At 37.3% G+C, this 15,229-nt stretch overlaps 1 protein-coding gene across 1 annotated transcript in view; it reads right to left on the reverse strand.

Annotated features, from left to right (window-relative positions):
- Nucleotides 1-1,242: 1,242 nt before the first annotated feature.
- FAM214A (family with sequence similarity 214 member A) overlaps nt 1,243-15,229 on the reverse strand; it is a 48,805-nt gene continuing 34,818 nt past the window's right edge. The window contains exons 6-12 of the mRNA XM_032699836.1: nt 14,665-14,781; nt 13,628-13,707; nt 12,734-12,842; nt 11,729-11,887; nt 9,837-9,905; nt 8,804-9,003; nt 1,243-3,447 (exon numbers count right to left, since the gene is read on the reverse strand). Of these exons, the coding sequence (XP_032555727.1) occupies nt 3,294-3,447; nt 8,804-9,003; nt 9,837-9,905; nt 11,729-11,887; nt 12,734-12,842; nt 13,628-13,707; nt 14,665-14,781 (888 nt within the window). The 3' untranslated portion in view covers nt 1,243-3,293. The remainder of the gene's footprint in view (nt 3,448-8,803; nt 9,004-9,836; nt 9,906-11,728; nt 11,888-12,733; nt 12,843-13,627; nt 13,708-14,664; nt 14,782-15,229) is intronic.

Consider the following 15,229-nt stretch of genomic DNA (forward strand, 5'->3'; position numbering starts at 1 on the left):
ACACAGAAAAATGATCATAGAAAGGATGAAGTTCATAGATTTTGAAAGGAAGCAGAACAAAGCAGTGACAGCGGACAAGAATTGCAAACTTCAGGAATTTCTTTCAATGCTCTTAGGAAATTAATTTGAGGGAAAACACAGTTTTGAGGATTCAGCAGTTCCTTAATGAAATTATTTCTTTAAGGGAACAAACTCTACAATGCAGAGGAAGGATGGGAAGTAAATTCAGAACCTCAGGAAAAGCCCAAGTTCTTCAATGTCCTCAAATACAAGAAAGCCTACAGAAACTAGGTCAGTTTTTTAAGGATGTGTATCTAAAGCAGATCATGAAGACAGAAACATTACTGAAAATTACTGAACAAACCTTATAAAAACCAATGGGTTTAATGTTTCTTTTTGTTCAATCTGGCCTGATCAAGGTAGCTAGTAACAAACTATAATCTCTGACACCTCCCCATGCAAATTAGGGAAACTTAATGATGAAACTTTAATGTGGTGGATGCAAGCTTTGTTGGAAACGACTATCAATTGTTCCAATGGCAATGCTGTGTTCAGTATATAAAATCTTGGGTAGTAAGAGAACAAAGTTCCATAAGGAGAGATACTATATGGAGAATAGCAGGTAGGACACCTCTTATACAGGGTAACAAGATGAATGCAAGTTGACATCTCCTGATACTGAAAAAACCCACATTACAATAGGATGTATGAAGAGGATTTAATCCATAAGACTTACCAACCAATTCTTCCAGTCTGATTGGCACAGAGAGGCTCTGCTTCGGGTGCTCTGTCCAGCCTCAGACACTTCAAGATTGATTCAGACCAAAAGAAGAAAGCCAGAATGATGAGAGGTGCAGAAAATGAAATCTATGAGGCAAGGCTGACTGAACAGGCTGGGGTTGTCTTAGATAAAGAAAAAAAGGCTGAGAAGGGAGATACAAGAACTAAATTGCTTTCTCTGCTTATAGTGAAAAGGTCAAGTAGTATTTGACTGAGTAAAGAGTCTGTGACTTCTCAAAAATTAGTCTAGTCTCATTTCTTAGCCTGTGCATAGAAGGTCATGTGGAATTTAGTTAATAGTTTATGAGCATTCAGCCTTTCTTCAGGTGTGTCCTTAATGGAAAGTGTTTACTCAGATCAAGCTGTAAATGGAGAATGACTCAGTAAAATCAAAGATGTTCTCAGATAATCTAAGGTAACTTTCATTCCAAATCCATATAGGGACTAAGTGTAGTTTGACTATTTAAGTCAATACAAATTTATTTCCTAGACATGACTTTTAGTAACAAGATATTCAAAATCCACACTTCTTTGCTGTTCAAAGCAAATTTATATATTACTCTGAAGGGAGATGGCTTGAAGAAGTCTATTTAAATAAGGTTATCAAGATACAAACATTGCATCATGTCAGTGCAAAATAAAAGGTTAATCTACTAGAGGGGAATGGTGACTTTTCATGAGAAGTGTGTCCTTTTCTCATCAAGTATGCAAGCAGCTGTGCACCATGACACAAATAAGTACTTTGAGGATATGTTGTTTGCTTATGACTCAATAGCAGCTACACAGGAACTAGGACACATTCTTGATATACTAGTCCAGACTCTAGTTCTGCACAGTTCTGCACACAGTACAACTGGGAGTTGTATTTGACTCTTCTGCTAGCAAAAGAAACCTTTTCTCAATTTTAAAGGGCACACAAATGATTAGAAACTGGAAGCAATGTCTTCCTGTAGAGTTTTCCCCAAGTCTCTATGAAATAAATGATAGGTAACCTTTGAAAACCTGGTGTAACCTGAGGGGAAGATACTGTTTAAGTGGGGAACGGACTAATATCTGAGCTTTGCCCTTTTGTAGCAGCAGGCATTTGCATAAACAAGATAGTTGATAAGCATCATCTGGAAAGTCCAGTCTCCCTTACGATCCCTGGCAGACTTCCTGGAGATTTCACGATACACTGACTTCTCTCATCTAAGGGCAGTGCTGAATATACAAGATGCACATTCATTCTTTTTCCAGAGTCTTCATCAGATAACCGTGTTATACTCTCAAATATGAAGGTCACCTTTCATATTACTCACACTCTAAAAACCTACAGCAATGCAAAGAAAAACACATAAATCAAGGTGAGACGGTTGAGAAACTCAGATCTTCAGCAAACATCATAAAGCTTCATTTTCATTATTAAATATATACCTCAAATATAATCAAATGCTTCTAACTTTATTTCTCTCAGTTACACAGTTAAACACTTAGCATAAACTGTTCATCTGACTGTGTTTTCTTTTAGGAATACACATACGTATCGGAAAATATTCATATGCCCAGTGTAGCATTGCTAGTAAAACTTCCTATGGCCACCTAGTGGCTTACATGGAATTGACCTATGAAAAATATTTAGGATTACATGAAGATCCTTCTCATCTAAAAATAAAACAAAAAGTACAAGTTTCATAGCTCTTGCATATATTTAAGATATAAATACTAATTTGTTCGCACAGTACATCCTTTAACACAATCTGAGAAATCAAATGGGGGAGGGCGTGAATTTTATGTGAGAAAAACTAGTAACAGAAAGCAAAATTAAAATGGCCCTTAAGGAAAGAAAAGAAATTGAGGGAGCAAAATGTGAATTGAATTAATGATCCGAATGCATGAGTAAGTAAATAAACAATCTGCACTATGGTCACAAGTGTTATTAAATCTGTATATGAGAAAAAATGGAAACGGATACCATTAAAAAGAAAAAAGCAGCTAAATGCTTGCATAGTATGAAATGTCATGGAAATTCACCTGTTGTCCCCATTTTCAATAACTTAAATGAATATCACTTAAAACAGCACACAGATTAAAGACATCTGTATATATTTCAGATTTCAATATTAATGCCAAAAATACATAGTATGATTTTACATAGGATTTATGCTACATTAGAACACTAAAGACAAACATCACTTGAGTATTAAATGAAACATTAAATATTAAATAACTGAAAAATAAAATAAAAAGTGTAAACACTAAACTAACTTGGGAATTTGCTATTGCAACACATCCAATGAAGTGGTTTTAAACAGTACAAAAAGATTAGATTTAAGTATGTTTCCAGTCTACTTGGAATACACAAAGCTCATTCCAGAAACCTTTTAAAAACTGGTCCAGGATCACATAGAACCTTCTTTCTCTTGAGCGCTATTTTCCTTCCTTTACAGACTTAACTTTATACTGTTGTCTCTACCAGTCTTCGCTTGTAAGAAGTAATCAACAGTAAAATGAATACTTTAGTTTGCCATTGTTTGCTAGCATCTTGGTGAAAACTGAGGATTTGTTGGAGATTCAGTGTAAGATTTGAGTTCATATGCAGCGCCGCTATCAACTTCCATGGATTTCCGAGAGAATAGGAGCCTTACATCTCTGTGGAGGTAGATCTTTCCAGATTTAGAACTCTGGAACCTGAAAAGATACAAATACCTGTATTATCTAAAACAAAATTTGATATTTAGCTATTATTGAATAAAATGCATTCCTTTAAGACATTAAGGCCAAAACACATTTGAACTAACGAAATGAGTCAGTTAAAATGGAAGAAGAAAGTATAACCTAACAGTTTCATTCTACTTTGTTTCTTTTGACATTTAAAAGTTCTGTTCCTAATAACCAATGCAGTGCACAGCTTTGAAAGTGCCATGGAATATGTGAAGTTCACACTGCAATTATGTACATTGATGATTAAAGTTCTCAGCAATCTGAGAAAAAAATGCTCTTCTGTGAGCACTCCTGAAGATGTCCAAAGGGGCATCCTAAGCACACAGAAAAGGGAAGGTTCAAATATATACATATCAAATATATATTTCAGTGCTTATAGACATATTTCATTGCTGTCTTTATAAATGTAAAACTAAGAAGTTTACTACTGCTTTACACCACACACCAAATTTAAGTCCAGCTTGAGAAGGAGTAGGTACAGGGATCTCTGCAGGCAGACAGAAGTTTTTCTGCACAGAATAGGGAGCTATTTCAAAGACACTACAGTTCACTGGCCCAATCACAAACATAAACAGTGGTCAATTCCTAGGCTCATTCATCTTTTATGCTGCAGCTAAACAGCCTAATTCAGGTCCTCCAAACCTGCCAGGAATGTGTCAGTTCCACTTTCCCTGAGATTTAACAACTGTATATAGCGAGAAAAGATCTGCATTTCAGAGAACTGTATTCTATACTCTTCATCTGGCAGAACTCCTTACTTTCCTTCCCTTGACCAGGAAAGGCAGGAGAGCCCAAGGACCATTTCTTAGGGCAACTGAACTTTACGCCACTACCACCATGCCATGGTGAGGGAGAAATGTATTCCTACTGTAACAGAAACAGAAAAGCTACTGCTGTTGTCCTGACAAAATGATACCATTACAAATGCTGAGAGCAGTGCATGCTGTATTACCACATGTATTACAATCTGCACAGATTTATAATAGGCATTTACTTATTGATACCATTGAAGCAAAAGTAGTATCTGTAGAATAAACCTCTCCATGATCCAACTGAAATTGTGAGAAGTAGGAGAAAGACAGACAACTGTGGAAGATCCATCAAGGTTTCATCATCTGAGGAAGGCAGGTTGTTAAAATGGGTTCTGTGCCACTGTTCTGTTCAGAGGAGTGATGCAGAATAGCCTGTAGTCATCCCCACAGCCAGACAAAGGAAAAGTCTGTTCTCCCAGATACAGCTGTCAAGGGCATTAAATGCAGCAGGGTCCAGCAGAACACTCCTACTGGCTCCCACAGAGCTCTCATCCATCACTATTTATTCGCTCAGTGCTGTCAGTGTGAAAGCCCTTTACCTGGTAGGCAAAGGGGAGAAGATGATATCTTAAGAGAGGACTCTGGAGGAGAGCACAAGAAGGAAGAGTGAAAGGGACAGGGTATAAAGTGAGCACCACAAACAGTTAATTCAGCATGTAGCTCATAAGACATTTTAAAAGGGAAAATTTTACTGAAAAGTCTATTGCAGCGAAAGTATGACTGAAATTAATTCATATAGAATAGATCTAGTTATCAAAGCACCATCATAAAATAGATCTCAATTCCCATTTTACACATGGATCTTTCAAAAAAATTATCAGCAATTATTGTGAAGCTTGCTGTTTCCTATTGGTGATAATCCTGCAAGACTCGCTTTGCTCGGTGGATAATGGTTCCCTGTAACGTGGTGTTTCTGAGAGTGACATTTCACAAAGACTGAAGAAGGATAAGTGGGAGACAGCATCAGAGTTCAGGGGATTCTTCTCATCTCTGCATCCATCACCTAATTTTTTGCTTTTAGGCATGTTTGCTGTTTGTAATTGGGATTTAGAAATGTTGCTTTTTATAAAACAAATACATTGGAATAATCAAGAGACAACCATTACCTACAGCCTTGGGAAGTGGTGATGGAGTGGCCAGCATGAGACTGGCTCCAGAGCTGTGGCAGCTCCAGTAGTTTTGTGTAAAGAAATTAAAAAAACCCCAACACAACCTGCCATCTCTGACAGATGATGCCCCATGAAGAGTAACAGCAGATAAATATAGGAAGGCTTAAACACAAAAATATCAGATGAGCTAGAAAGTCTGGCAGAGGAAAGAAAGTGATAAATATTACTGAAGAAATTATAAATACAAGCACAAAGCCCCTGTATGTATTTTACAGGCCATCAAAATTCACAGAGAATAAAGTCACAGAAATGGGATATAGGAGGATGATCACAAAAACATATGTAGCAAGACACGTTTTGTAAGTGGAAAAGACTATACAGCACAGCCTATAACATCTGTAAGGAAAATCATCAGGACAAGGATACAAATAAGAAAAAATGGTGAGAGACCAGAAAGATCGAAAGCAACTAGTAAATCATTAATAGGAGGTGTCTTCAGCTTCCACCAATAAAGGCATAATATGTTGCATAAGGAAAATATTTAAAAAAAAACCTTTCCCAACTCCTTGAGGAATCACTACTTTTAACAACCAGTTTCAAGCTTACCCTCCACTAAGCCTGCAGTAACAACCCCTGTTTAGCTGTTAAGCAACAACAATTGTGCTCCATGCAATTCCTGGCAATGTGTCAGTAACTAAGGCTGTTGACCAAGCTTTAAGGACTTGGAAAGCGCTGAGCTGTGGGCAGGTTGGCTGTTTAACTGCCTTTCACAAGGGTGCCAGAACGTGACCTAGAAACCAAGGGATGGTCGCCATCCTCACAACACCAGGCAAAAACGAGGCACAAACAGAGCTGAACTCACGGCTCTTATGCTCAAGTAGGTTTAATTACAACACAAAAAATCATTGCTTCACAGAAAAGTTATCCCCAAAACATCTTCAAAAACCAACTTAAACTGCAGGTGCAACTCTTGATTTTTTATTTTAGTAGCGAATAAAGCTCTGCTGTCTGTGCAAGCTACATTTTGTATTTCAATAGTGTAGCTGTGGGTACAAGTACAGTCTAATGGTGTATTGAACAGGATCTCAAACATACAGAACTGCATGCAGAAGCTGCATATACAATAAATCTGACACTTTAAAGACTGTTGTAGAAAATCTGGCCGCCAATGTTAAGCTCCAGACCTATGCAAGCACTTTTGCTGAATTACCACTTGAAAAGGAGCTTTCATAATGTGAGTGCTGACAACTGTGATTAAGGCCTCGCGAGCAGATGCAACCACAATGCAGCTCACTGCTGGTGACTTCATTTGTTTTTTCGAGCAAAATTTCAACATGTAAGCTCAAGATGCTCATGTTCAATAACTACTGCAGCTACAACTGAAAGGCTGTTCTAAGTCAACTTGAGTAACAATCAAAAATAAATCCTAATAATTAAATTTTTTTAGGTTTGTGTAAGTTTTCAGTAAAATGGGCTTCAGGAAACATTGCTGCTTTTAAAAATTAAGCTTTAAAAAACAATGCTTTAATATACTACTAAGATTTTTAAAGCTTTCCTAATTAAAATCCATCTTTAGTAAAGAAGGCTACTAAATGGACAACTGAATATTTTGTAAAATCGTAAGTGCTCAGTATAATAAACCACAAGACAGATCAACATAAGCTACTGTATTATTTCAAGGAGTTCTGCTATTCTTACATTATGAGAAAGGACCCACTGCTTGGGTTCATTGCTGAAGAAAAAACTTGTGGCATACTCTGCAGTTACTGACTTTCCAAAGTAAGCAGATAAGCATCATAATTATGAGAGCTTTTTTCCCAGTCAGAAGTGGATGCATTTCCAATTACACATTATAAATCCATGAGCTGATTCCCACCAGCGGTCTGAAAGCTGAGCTAAATTGTACAAATATTCAAAATGAGAAGCATCAGAATGGCTACATTTCTGTCTCTCAGCAGGTATCAGAAACAGGAAGCTCTTAAAAAAGACCTCTAGCTGTAAAAGATGACAGAGCAGAAAGCACACTTGCCTTCAAACTGTATTAAAGTATAAACTGAAAGGGACAGAAGTGCACCACTCTTTATGCCTGTACATCAGACCCCACTGACCACAGACTTTTGCCCACCACTGCAGCTGGTGCCTGTCCCCAGTTCCTCTGCACAGGCAGACCAATATTACAAGTGAACAGAGCCTTCTATTGGGGCTACACACTTTTTCAGAATTTACCCCTAAAGAAAATTTTTAGAAGGTGCTTAAGTTAGACATGACAAGTTAATGTGACCTGAAAGGATGAATTTCAATCCAGGCTAAAATTCATAATTAAAACACAGTTCCACAGCCTTATCATCACACTATTTTCACACTCCAGTAAACCAACACGCTTTTTTTTATGCCTGTCAACTTTCAATTCATGGGAGAGCTTGGCCTGGAATCACTGCTCTAGACAAAGTAGAGTTTGAAAAGTCTGCTGGTTAGAAATCAATACTGCTAAACAGGAAAAGTAATATGTAGCAGAAATAATTCTGAAGAAGAGGGAAGTGTAAGATATTTGATCTTGTTCTGCTTGCTCACTTAAGAATGTCAACCACTGCTGGGTTTCCAAGTGCTGCAGTGAAAGCACTGGGTCTGCACGTACAGGCTTTGGTTACTACAAAAACGCAGGCAAAAAATCTGCAAACTGCAGGAGGACAGAGTAAATTCATCATTCCCTCCTTTGTTTCCAGTTGCAGTCTCCAGAAGATCCCGAGAGCAGCAGCACAGCGTCTGGTTTCAGGCAGTGCTTTGTAAATCATTTAAGGAAGATTGAGTGAATATTTTATAAAGTGAAAGGCATTATCAGTGGTGTTGTATCATGAAACAGGTATTTACATTTTTGCTACTAAACACTGCATTTTTAGGAGTAACTCAGACTGCTTTTCATGTTACAAGCTATTCTGGTAAAGAGGTATGTGTGAAGCACTTTGGGTACTTTCTCTACCTTGATCCTTAGTTTGGCTTTTGTCCATATAACATCTACACTCACTATTTCCTTTAGCCTCAAAAAAAGTGCATTGATTCAGCCAGAACAATATCTCTCTTGCTAAGAAAAGATTTAAGCTTTACAAAGCTATACACAATACTTCAATGCCAAGAGAGAGCTTTATATTTTGTGTTAACTTTGTTTCTACCAAGCAGAATCCAAATTATTCATTAGCTCTTCTTCCTCTACTGTCTAGCTTAAAGACCAAGTTAAAAGCATTCTCTTTTTTCATATAAGTCTGTATACAGAAGGGCTGGCTGGGAAAGGAATTATGAATTAAATTTTGGCAGGTACTTGTTTTTTGTGGGTTTGTTTGTTTGGTTTTGTGTTGGGTTTGTTGTGGGGTTTTTTTGTTCTGTTTTGTTTAACTCCAAGGAGCTTACCTCAAATGTATGAGGTAGCGTAGTAGCCTTTCTTCAGTCTGTTGACTATTTTCTTTATTGACAGTTCTCTTGATTTCTCGTCGCACAGGAACAGAAAAAGTTCTTTGCCGTAGGAATGTTTGATGATTAGCTGGCATTTCTCTCAAGTCATAGATCACCACAAACATCTTCACCACAGTTTTGTTAGGGTTAAATAAGGTCTGAAAAGACAAACAGTTCAATATAACACTCATTAGAGATGATAAATTTTAAAAAAAACCCAACGAACCTAACCCAAACTCGATCTGCCAAAGTAGTTCTCCATGCACTTGGTTCCCCTGTCACACAGAATCTTCGATGGAAAAACATTGTGAAGTTTTCCTGTTAATCAACACTTCAACTACTTGCAACTCCCATTTTAAAATATAATGCTAAAAACAATCTATTCTGAATGAAACACTAGTATATGACTACTCTTACTTTGCTAATCTGCATCCCTGTTTTTGTTTATTTTTCCAGTCAGCTTTTTGTCTACACTGTTTTCCAGACACAACACACTTGCAGGAAGCACAGGGCTGGGCTCCACTCTTAAACCTGAAATTATTAATGTGTTACCTTGGATTGGGTTCTTAAAAGAACGGGTCAGTTCATTGATTCTAAGCAATGACTGTGATTTACTTTCTGGTTTTATAACAAAATAAAGGGTGGTGTTACAAAATGTAGATACAATTATTCAATCTTAATCGCTTCAGAAGAATTTCAGGATTTGCACTGTGGCCTAATTACTTCCCCATCACTTCTTCAAAGCCACAGTGTCTCCAAGTATTCTGAATCCCCTGTAAGTGATTTTAAGTCTCTTCAGAGCACAGATGAGTTCAAAGATTGGGAGTCTTTTTTATGCCACACACAGATTTCTGTTTTGAATAACTACAGTACCTACAGAGATGCACATTTCCACTGCTAGCTTCATGCTCATCTCCAACAACCTCATCTCCTCTGCATGACTTTCTTGATATTAGTGGTTTCAAGATACCCTTATCTGCTGAGTACGTACCACTTGTATTGTTCCTGAAGGCGGTACCCGATAACCCCTTTTACCAAGGGACTCTAAAGTAATTACACCCTAGAAAAACAAAACAAAACACACACTTAGTTCACAGAGAGATAAACAAATCAAAATGTTCTATTCATGTAATTGTATTTATTTGAAATACAATCAGTAACGTATAAAAACTAAAAATAGAGAAGACAATGCATTTAAGATGCAGTTAAAAATCAACAGTAAGGGCCTTACAGATACTTTGGCAGACCATTAAAAGCTGTGCAATAACGGGTACATTCTCCTCTTGAAACCAGATCCAAGTTTCCACATCTTCTCCACATCAGGGAGCTATGAGGAAACAGAGCTTTCTTTTCAAAGCAGCTGGTAAGTTAAAACAAAAGATTTGTCTCCTCCTTTCCGTTTCTGCATCATCTACGGTCGCACCAATAATACTCCAAATCTCACAGAACTCATTTCTGCTTTTCAAAGGCAGCAGATGCACTTAATCTTCCATTCTAATCCAAACTTCAGGAACAATGACATCTGGTTTTGTACCAGCTGTAATCCCAGATGCTGCTGAGGCCTCCCTCAGGTATTGCCCCAGAGCATGTCTGATCAACCTGCAGGGCACCGCTGTTGTACCCCACTGCTCTGGACTTAAAAAAAACCCCACCAAACAAACAACCAAAAAAAAAAGACCCCAAAGCAGAGAAAACTAGCTATACAAACAGGAACAATGTTTCTGATGATGGAGGCACTACACAAATGCTGTATTAATCCTGGGAGACTCAGCCATAATAGCATATTTAGAGCATGTGGGAAAGCCTGGAACAATGAAACCCAGCTAGGAAAATAAGCAATGCTACTTTAACCATTTGAGGAACATCAGAATCCCTTCACCTCCTGGAAAATCATGTGAAATAATCTAGAAAGACGAAAGCAAAACAACAGATACTTCTTTGCAGTGGTTAAGACATACACAAGTTTAAACTCAAAATTCAAAGCCCTTACTTAAACTCTAAGCAATTTCATTTTCTGAATACTTTTCAAAACCAAAGGTCATAAATATGGTAACTGCTATGAATTTAAAATCTAAATATTGGGATAATCAGATGTTCATTGCTTTATTTAACATGTTTAAACAGACCCTTTACCATATATTAGACAGATATACAGATATGAAAACCTCTGAAAATTGGATCAGTCACCTAGGTAAAACTGAGATTCCTTAATGGGCATTCAGAACAAATCTAGCCTCTAATTCAATGCTGGCACTGTTTGCTTTTTACACTTTTAGACATGCAAAACTCGTGCTGTCATTGTAGAAATGTGGAACAGAATTAGCACCCAGAGACAGAGAACACAAATATCATGTTGGTGCAAACATCAGCAAACCAGGCAGCTTGTGAGAGTGCCATGTGTCATGACAGCTCAGATAGTATTTGATTTAAAAGAAAGGGCTGAATAACTTTCCAAAGTCTAAGGTCTCCCTCAGCAATTGTACCTTGAGCTGCACCTAGGCCACTCGGGCAGAGTGGTTAGTTGCCCAGGGCAGCTGCTTGTTGGGACAACAAGATGTATCCCATTAAGTCCACCTATTGCCTCATGGCCTATTTTAAGTTAGATGGATAAATGGAGATGGTGGGGGTTGATCACTGCAGTGCAGAGGAAGACAAATACGTTCAATATCCCAAGAAGAGAACAGTTGAATGGAGGGGCAGAGAAACAGAGGAAAAGTACTAGTTTGGGAAAGGAAGGAGAAATAAGAGAACTCCATCACAGGCAGCTGAAAATAACCCAGGTCCCTGCAATTCTTCACTTCCTGAACCTTCTACTCACCAAGCTTTTGTTCTTCACCTCCACATATCAGAATTTATTTAAAATAAATCCAACCACACACTTACCATGTAAGGAGAGGGCGCATTGTCATCTGAAACGCTGTAGAATGACACTTCAACTGGCAGAGTCATGTGTGTGGGACAAAAGACTCCACTTGCTCCCACTTCTGCTGTGAAACCCTCCACGACGCCAAGTGGGTCCAAGCGAAAATTCAGGACAGACTCCTGAAAAACAAAACACATACAGCTTAGCTTGGGAATGCCTCAAATAAAACACAGCAAAAATAGGCAGCAAACAAGGAAACAAGTCCATATAAGAATTTGGATCTTTCATAAGATGACCTGTCAAAAATCAACACTAAGGCAAAAATCATGAACAGCGGAACATTCGGTATGATGATAGTGGTTTAAGAGAAAGCATCACCCAAATCCTGTCTTCATCCTACTGAAACTGGTGCAAAAGCCCACAGAGAACTTGACTGCATCAGGATCTATGCACATTTTTTGACATATACTAACTGAGAAAAAAAAATAACTAGAATCTGTAACTTTCCTCAACATCTTCAACTCCATATTTCACAAAACAGTACAATAAAACCCGTTAATGCACTAGCTGTTAGTTGCTGTTATTTGATGTGCTACATGAAGTAAAGAGCTGGAGATTACACTTCAAAAACATTCTGTTCACTACATTCATTTAACACAGCTTTTGTGACACATTAAGTAGACTTTAAGCGGAAAAATGTAAATCCTTTTTTCTAGGTAAGTACATTACAAACATGAACAATTACAGGTTATTAAATCTCATTTAAGGCAACAGAACATCTTCTAACTTGACCATAGTGGGAAATAAAAGCTTAAGCAACTCATTGTATCTGACTCTCTGAAACAGAAGATGTCTGGGGCATGAAAGAAGTGCCTTTACAGCTGGAAATTAAAACAAATTTTATTCAATTTAGTTAGGAACTTTTACATTCTAATAAGGCTGGAATTATTCAAAGCAATGTACTTTTAAAAGCAGTAAAGAAGAATACTAAAAATACCACAAAAATTCTAGAGAATATGCAATACCTCAAAGTTTCCCAGAAGGCTAAGACTTGTTACTGGTGGAGCACTAGAACTTAGAAATGGTTTCCCATGGCTGTCTGGATCACCGTCTCTGTTTATACATTGTTGTGGGCTATTAAAAAAAGACAGAACAAATATAAAGGATAAACACATTTGCTTTTGTCTTCTGGGTATACACAGCTCTAGAAAGAATAATTTACTTATGGTATTACACAATGCTGTCCTAAAGAAATAACAGTTGAACATTGCCTGTTAATACTTGAGCAAAACATTTTCTAGTTAACTGAAAAAAATATTTTCACTAGTTTTACATTACAAGGAATAAGGACAATAAAAATGTAAGTTGTTGATTAACTCCATTAGTGGGAATCAAATTATCAGATTATTTTCTTTTGAATGCAGATACTTTTGTCTCATATCCTTAAGTTTCCAACATGAAACTACCATACTAAAAACTGTTTATGTTACATGCAGTAACATATAAAGTGTCATGGCTGGCTCCTTTTAAAAGTTTAGTTTTTTGAACTATTTAAGGCAAAATGCTTAACATGTTCAACATTAAGAACAAAATATAACACAAAAATAACACTGATTTCAAGAAGAAGCAAAAATTACTTTCTTTTCTGTTTGAAAATTCAAGTGTATATGACAGCATATCTACCCCTCCACGGGACAGAATTCATTCTGGCAGCAGCTCTCATACCATGGTCATGTCCCAGAGATGTGCTAACCTGGAAACTCCCAAAGACAACTCAGCTGCCAAGCCTTGTGTCTAAATAAGGATTCTTTTGAACAGCATTTTTTGTCTTTGCTAATGTGCTTTGTTGTTGCATATAGGTATGAACATACATTATGCCTCCCTCAAAATTCTTAATGTTTCTGGTAAATAAAACATACCTTCTTGCAGACAGACATTTCAAGTGCAGCAGTGATGAATCCAGATCAAAGCACCCAGACTGTGTTTTCCTTTGAGGAACCTCAAGAAGGAAAGAAGATGCTAATTTGAAAACTGAACTGCCAGTACAGGCAATTTTGCCAAGTAAGCACATTTTGCCAGGAGTTTTCATGACATTACAAAATTATAAAAACAGAGCAGAAGAGAGTAATTCCTAAACATTTTAAACTTAGCAAAGAAAATTCTAGAATTATGAATGATGAGACTGTAAATTCTGATTAACAGGAAGTACCTAAATAAAGACATTCAGGAGGTTGATGTCTCTTGGAACAGTACAGAACATTACTAATAAACAGGCTGTAACAATTTCCATCCAATTTCCCTGAAAATATGACAGCCCTTACAAGCACTAAAGAATAAAGCATATTATGTGTTGATTACAGAATGTCACTACTTCAGTAATTTTAACTGGGATTGCCCGTTTCTTTAAAACTCCCAATAACCCACCAAGAACTGTAACAGTTCCCCAATGTCTGTCTTGTCACAGCAGCTTTGTATCACTAAGTCATTCAGTGACATCTCTGGTTGCTGAAAAATGTACAGTACAAACTGTTCACAGAAACAAAAGCTTTGGAATAATAGGCAATCAGGTATTAAAAACTCACACAAAAACTCTTAAATGACAAAACGTTAACTTACACTTAAAATACAAATATTCAAAATGCTTTTCTTTGTGCTCTAAAATAGCATTAAAGCATTTTTTCTATGGATTTTTCTAATGCCATCTTTTGTTAATCTTGATCGACCTCAACAACTACCTCTTTAATATTTTCTTTTCCAAAATTATTGTTCAGCTTCATTTAAGTGTTAACTCTCACTTAAGTGTTAATTTCCACTCAGAAGAGTATTATTCACTGTGACACAAAGTAAGGACACACACTTCACCTGAGAATTTTGTCAAATTTTATGCCATACACAGACATTATAATAACAAAATACTCCCTTTCTCAGTTAAAAGATAATTTCAACAATAACTTACAGGACTTGAAAGCAGAGGCAGCCCAGTTCTGGGATGAAAAGCCCTGGTTGAAGTTCCATCCAGGGATCGAAAATTATGCTTCCGCCACGTATTTGTGTGTTTTAGAGATGGTGCCTTCTGTCACCAAAACAAATTTACTCAGGTTATCAATGGGATATTTCAGTGGCCCATCATGATATTGCTTGCTGTAACAGAGAAGACTCCTGCCCCAGGTGGATCTGCATCACACCAGCACGTTATGAAACATTCAGTATAAATTCCCCTTGACTCAATCTACAGCTACACAGACTGCTCACTAAAGATCACATACCATACTCAGACACTGGTGTACTTACAAAAAACCAGGATGCCTAACAACCTATGGAAACTGTCATTTGTAACACTGTCAACCACGAGCAGAGTAAAACCCTGTTCTTCTCAATGTCACACTTATGAAGGTGTATGGGAGGCACTACCGACCAAGCTACAGAATCACACAAAATCATTTAGGTTGGAAAAGACCTCCAAGATCATCGAGTCCAACCTCTGACTGATCACCTTGTCAACTAGACCATGGCACTGGTCA

Source organism: Chiroxiphia lanceolata, chromosome 12 (genome assembly GCF_009829145.1).
Source record: "Chiroxiphia lanceolata isolate bChiLan1 chromosome 12, bChiLan1.pri, whole genome shotgun sequence".
Classification (NCBI taxonomy): Eukaryota; Metazoa; Chordata; class Aves; order Passeriformes; family Pipridae; genus Chiroxiphia; species Chiroxiphia lanceolata.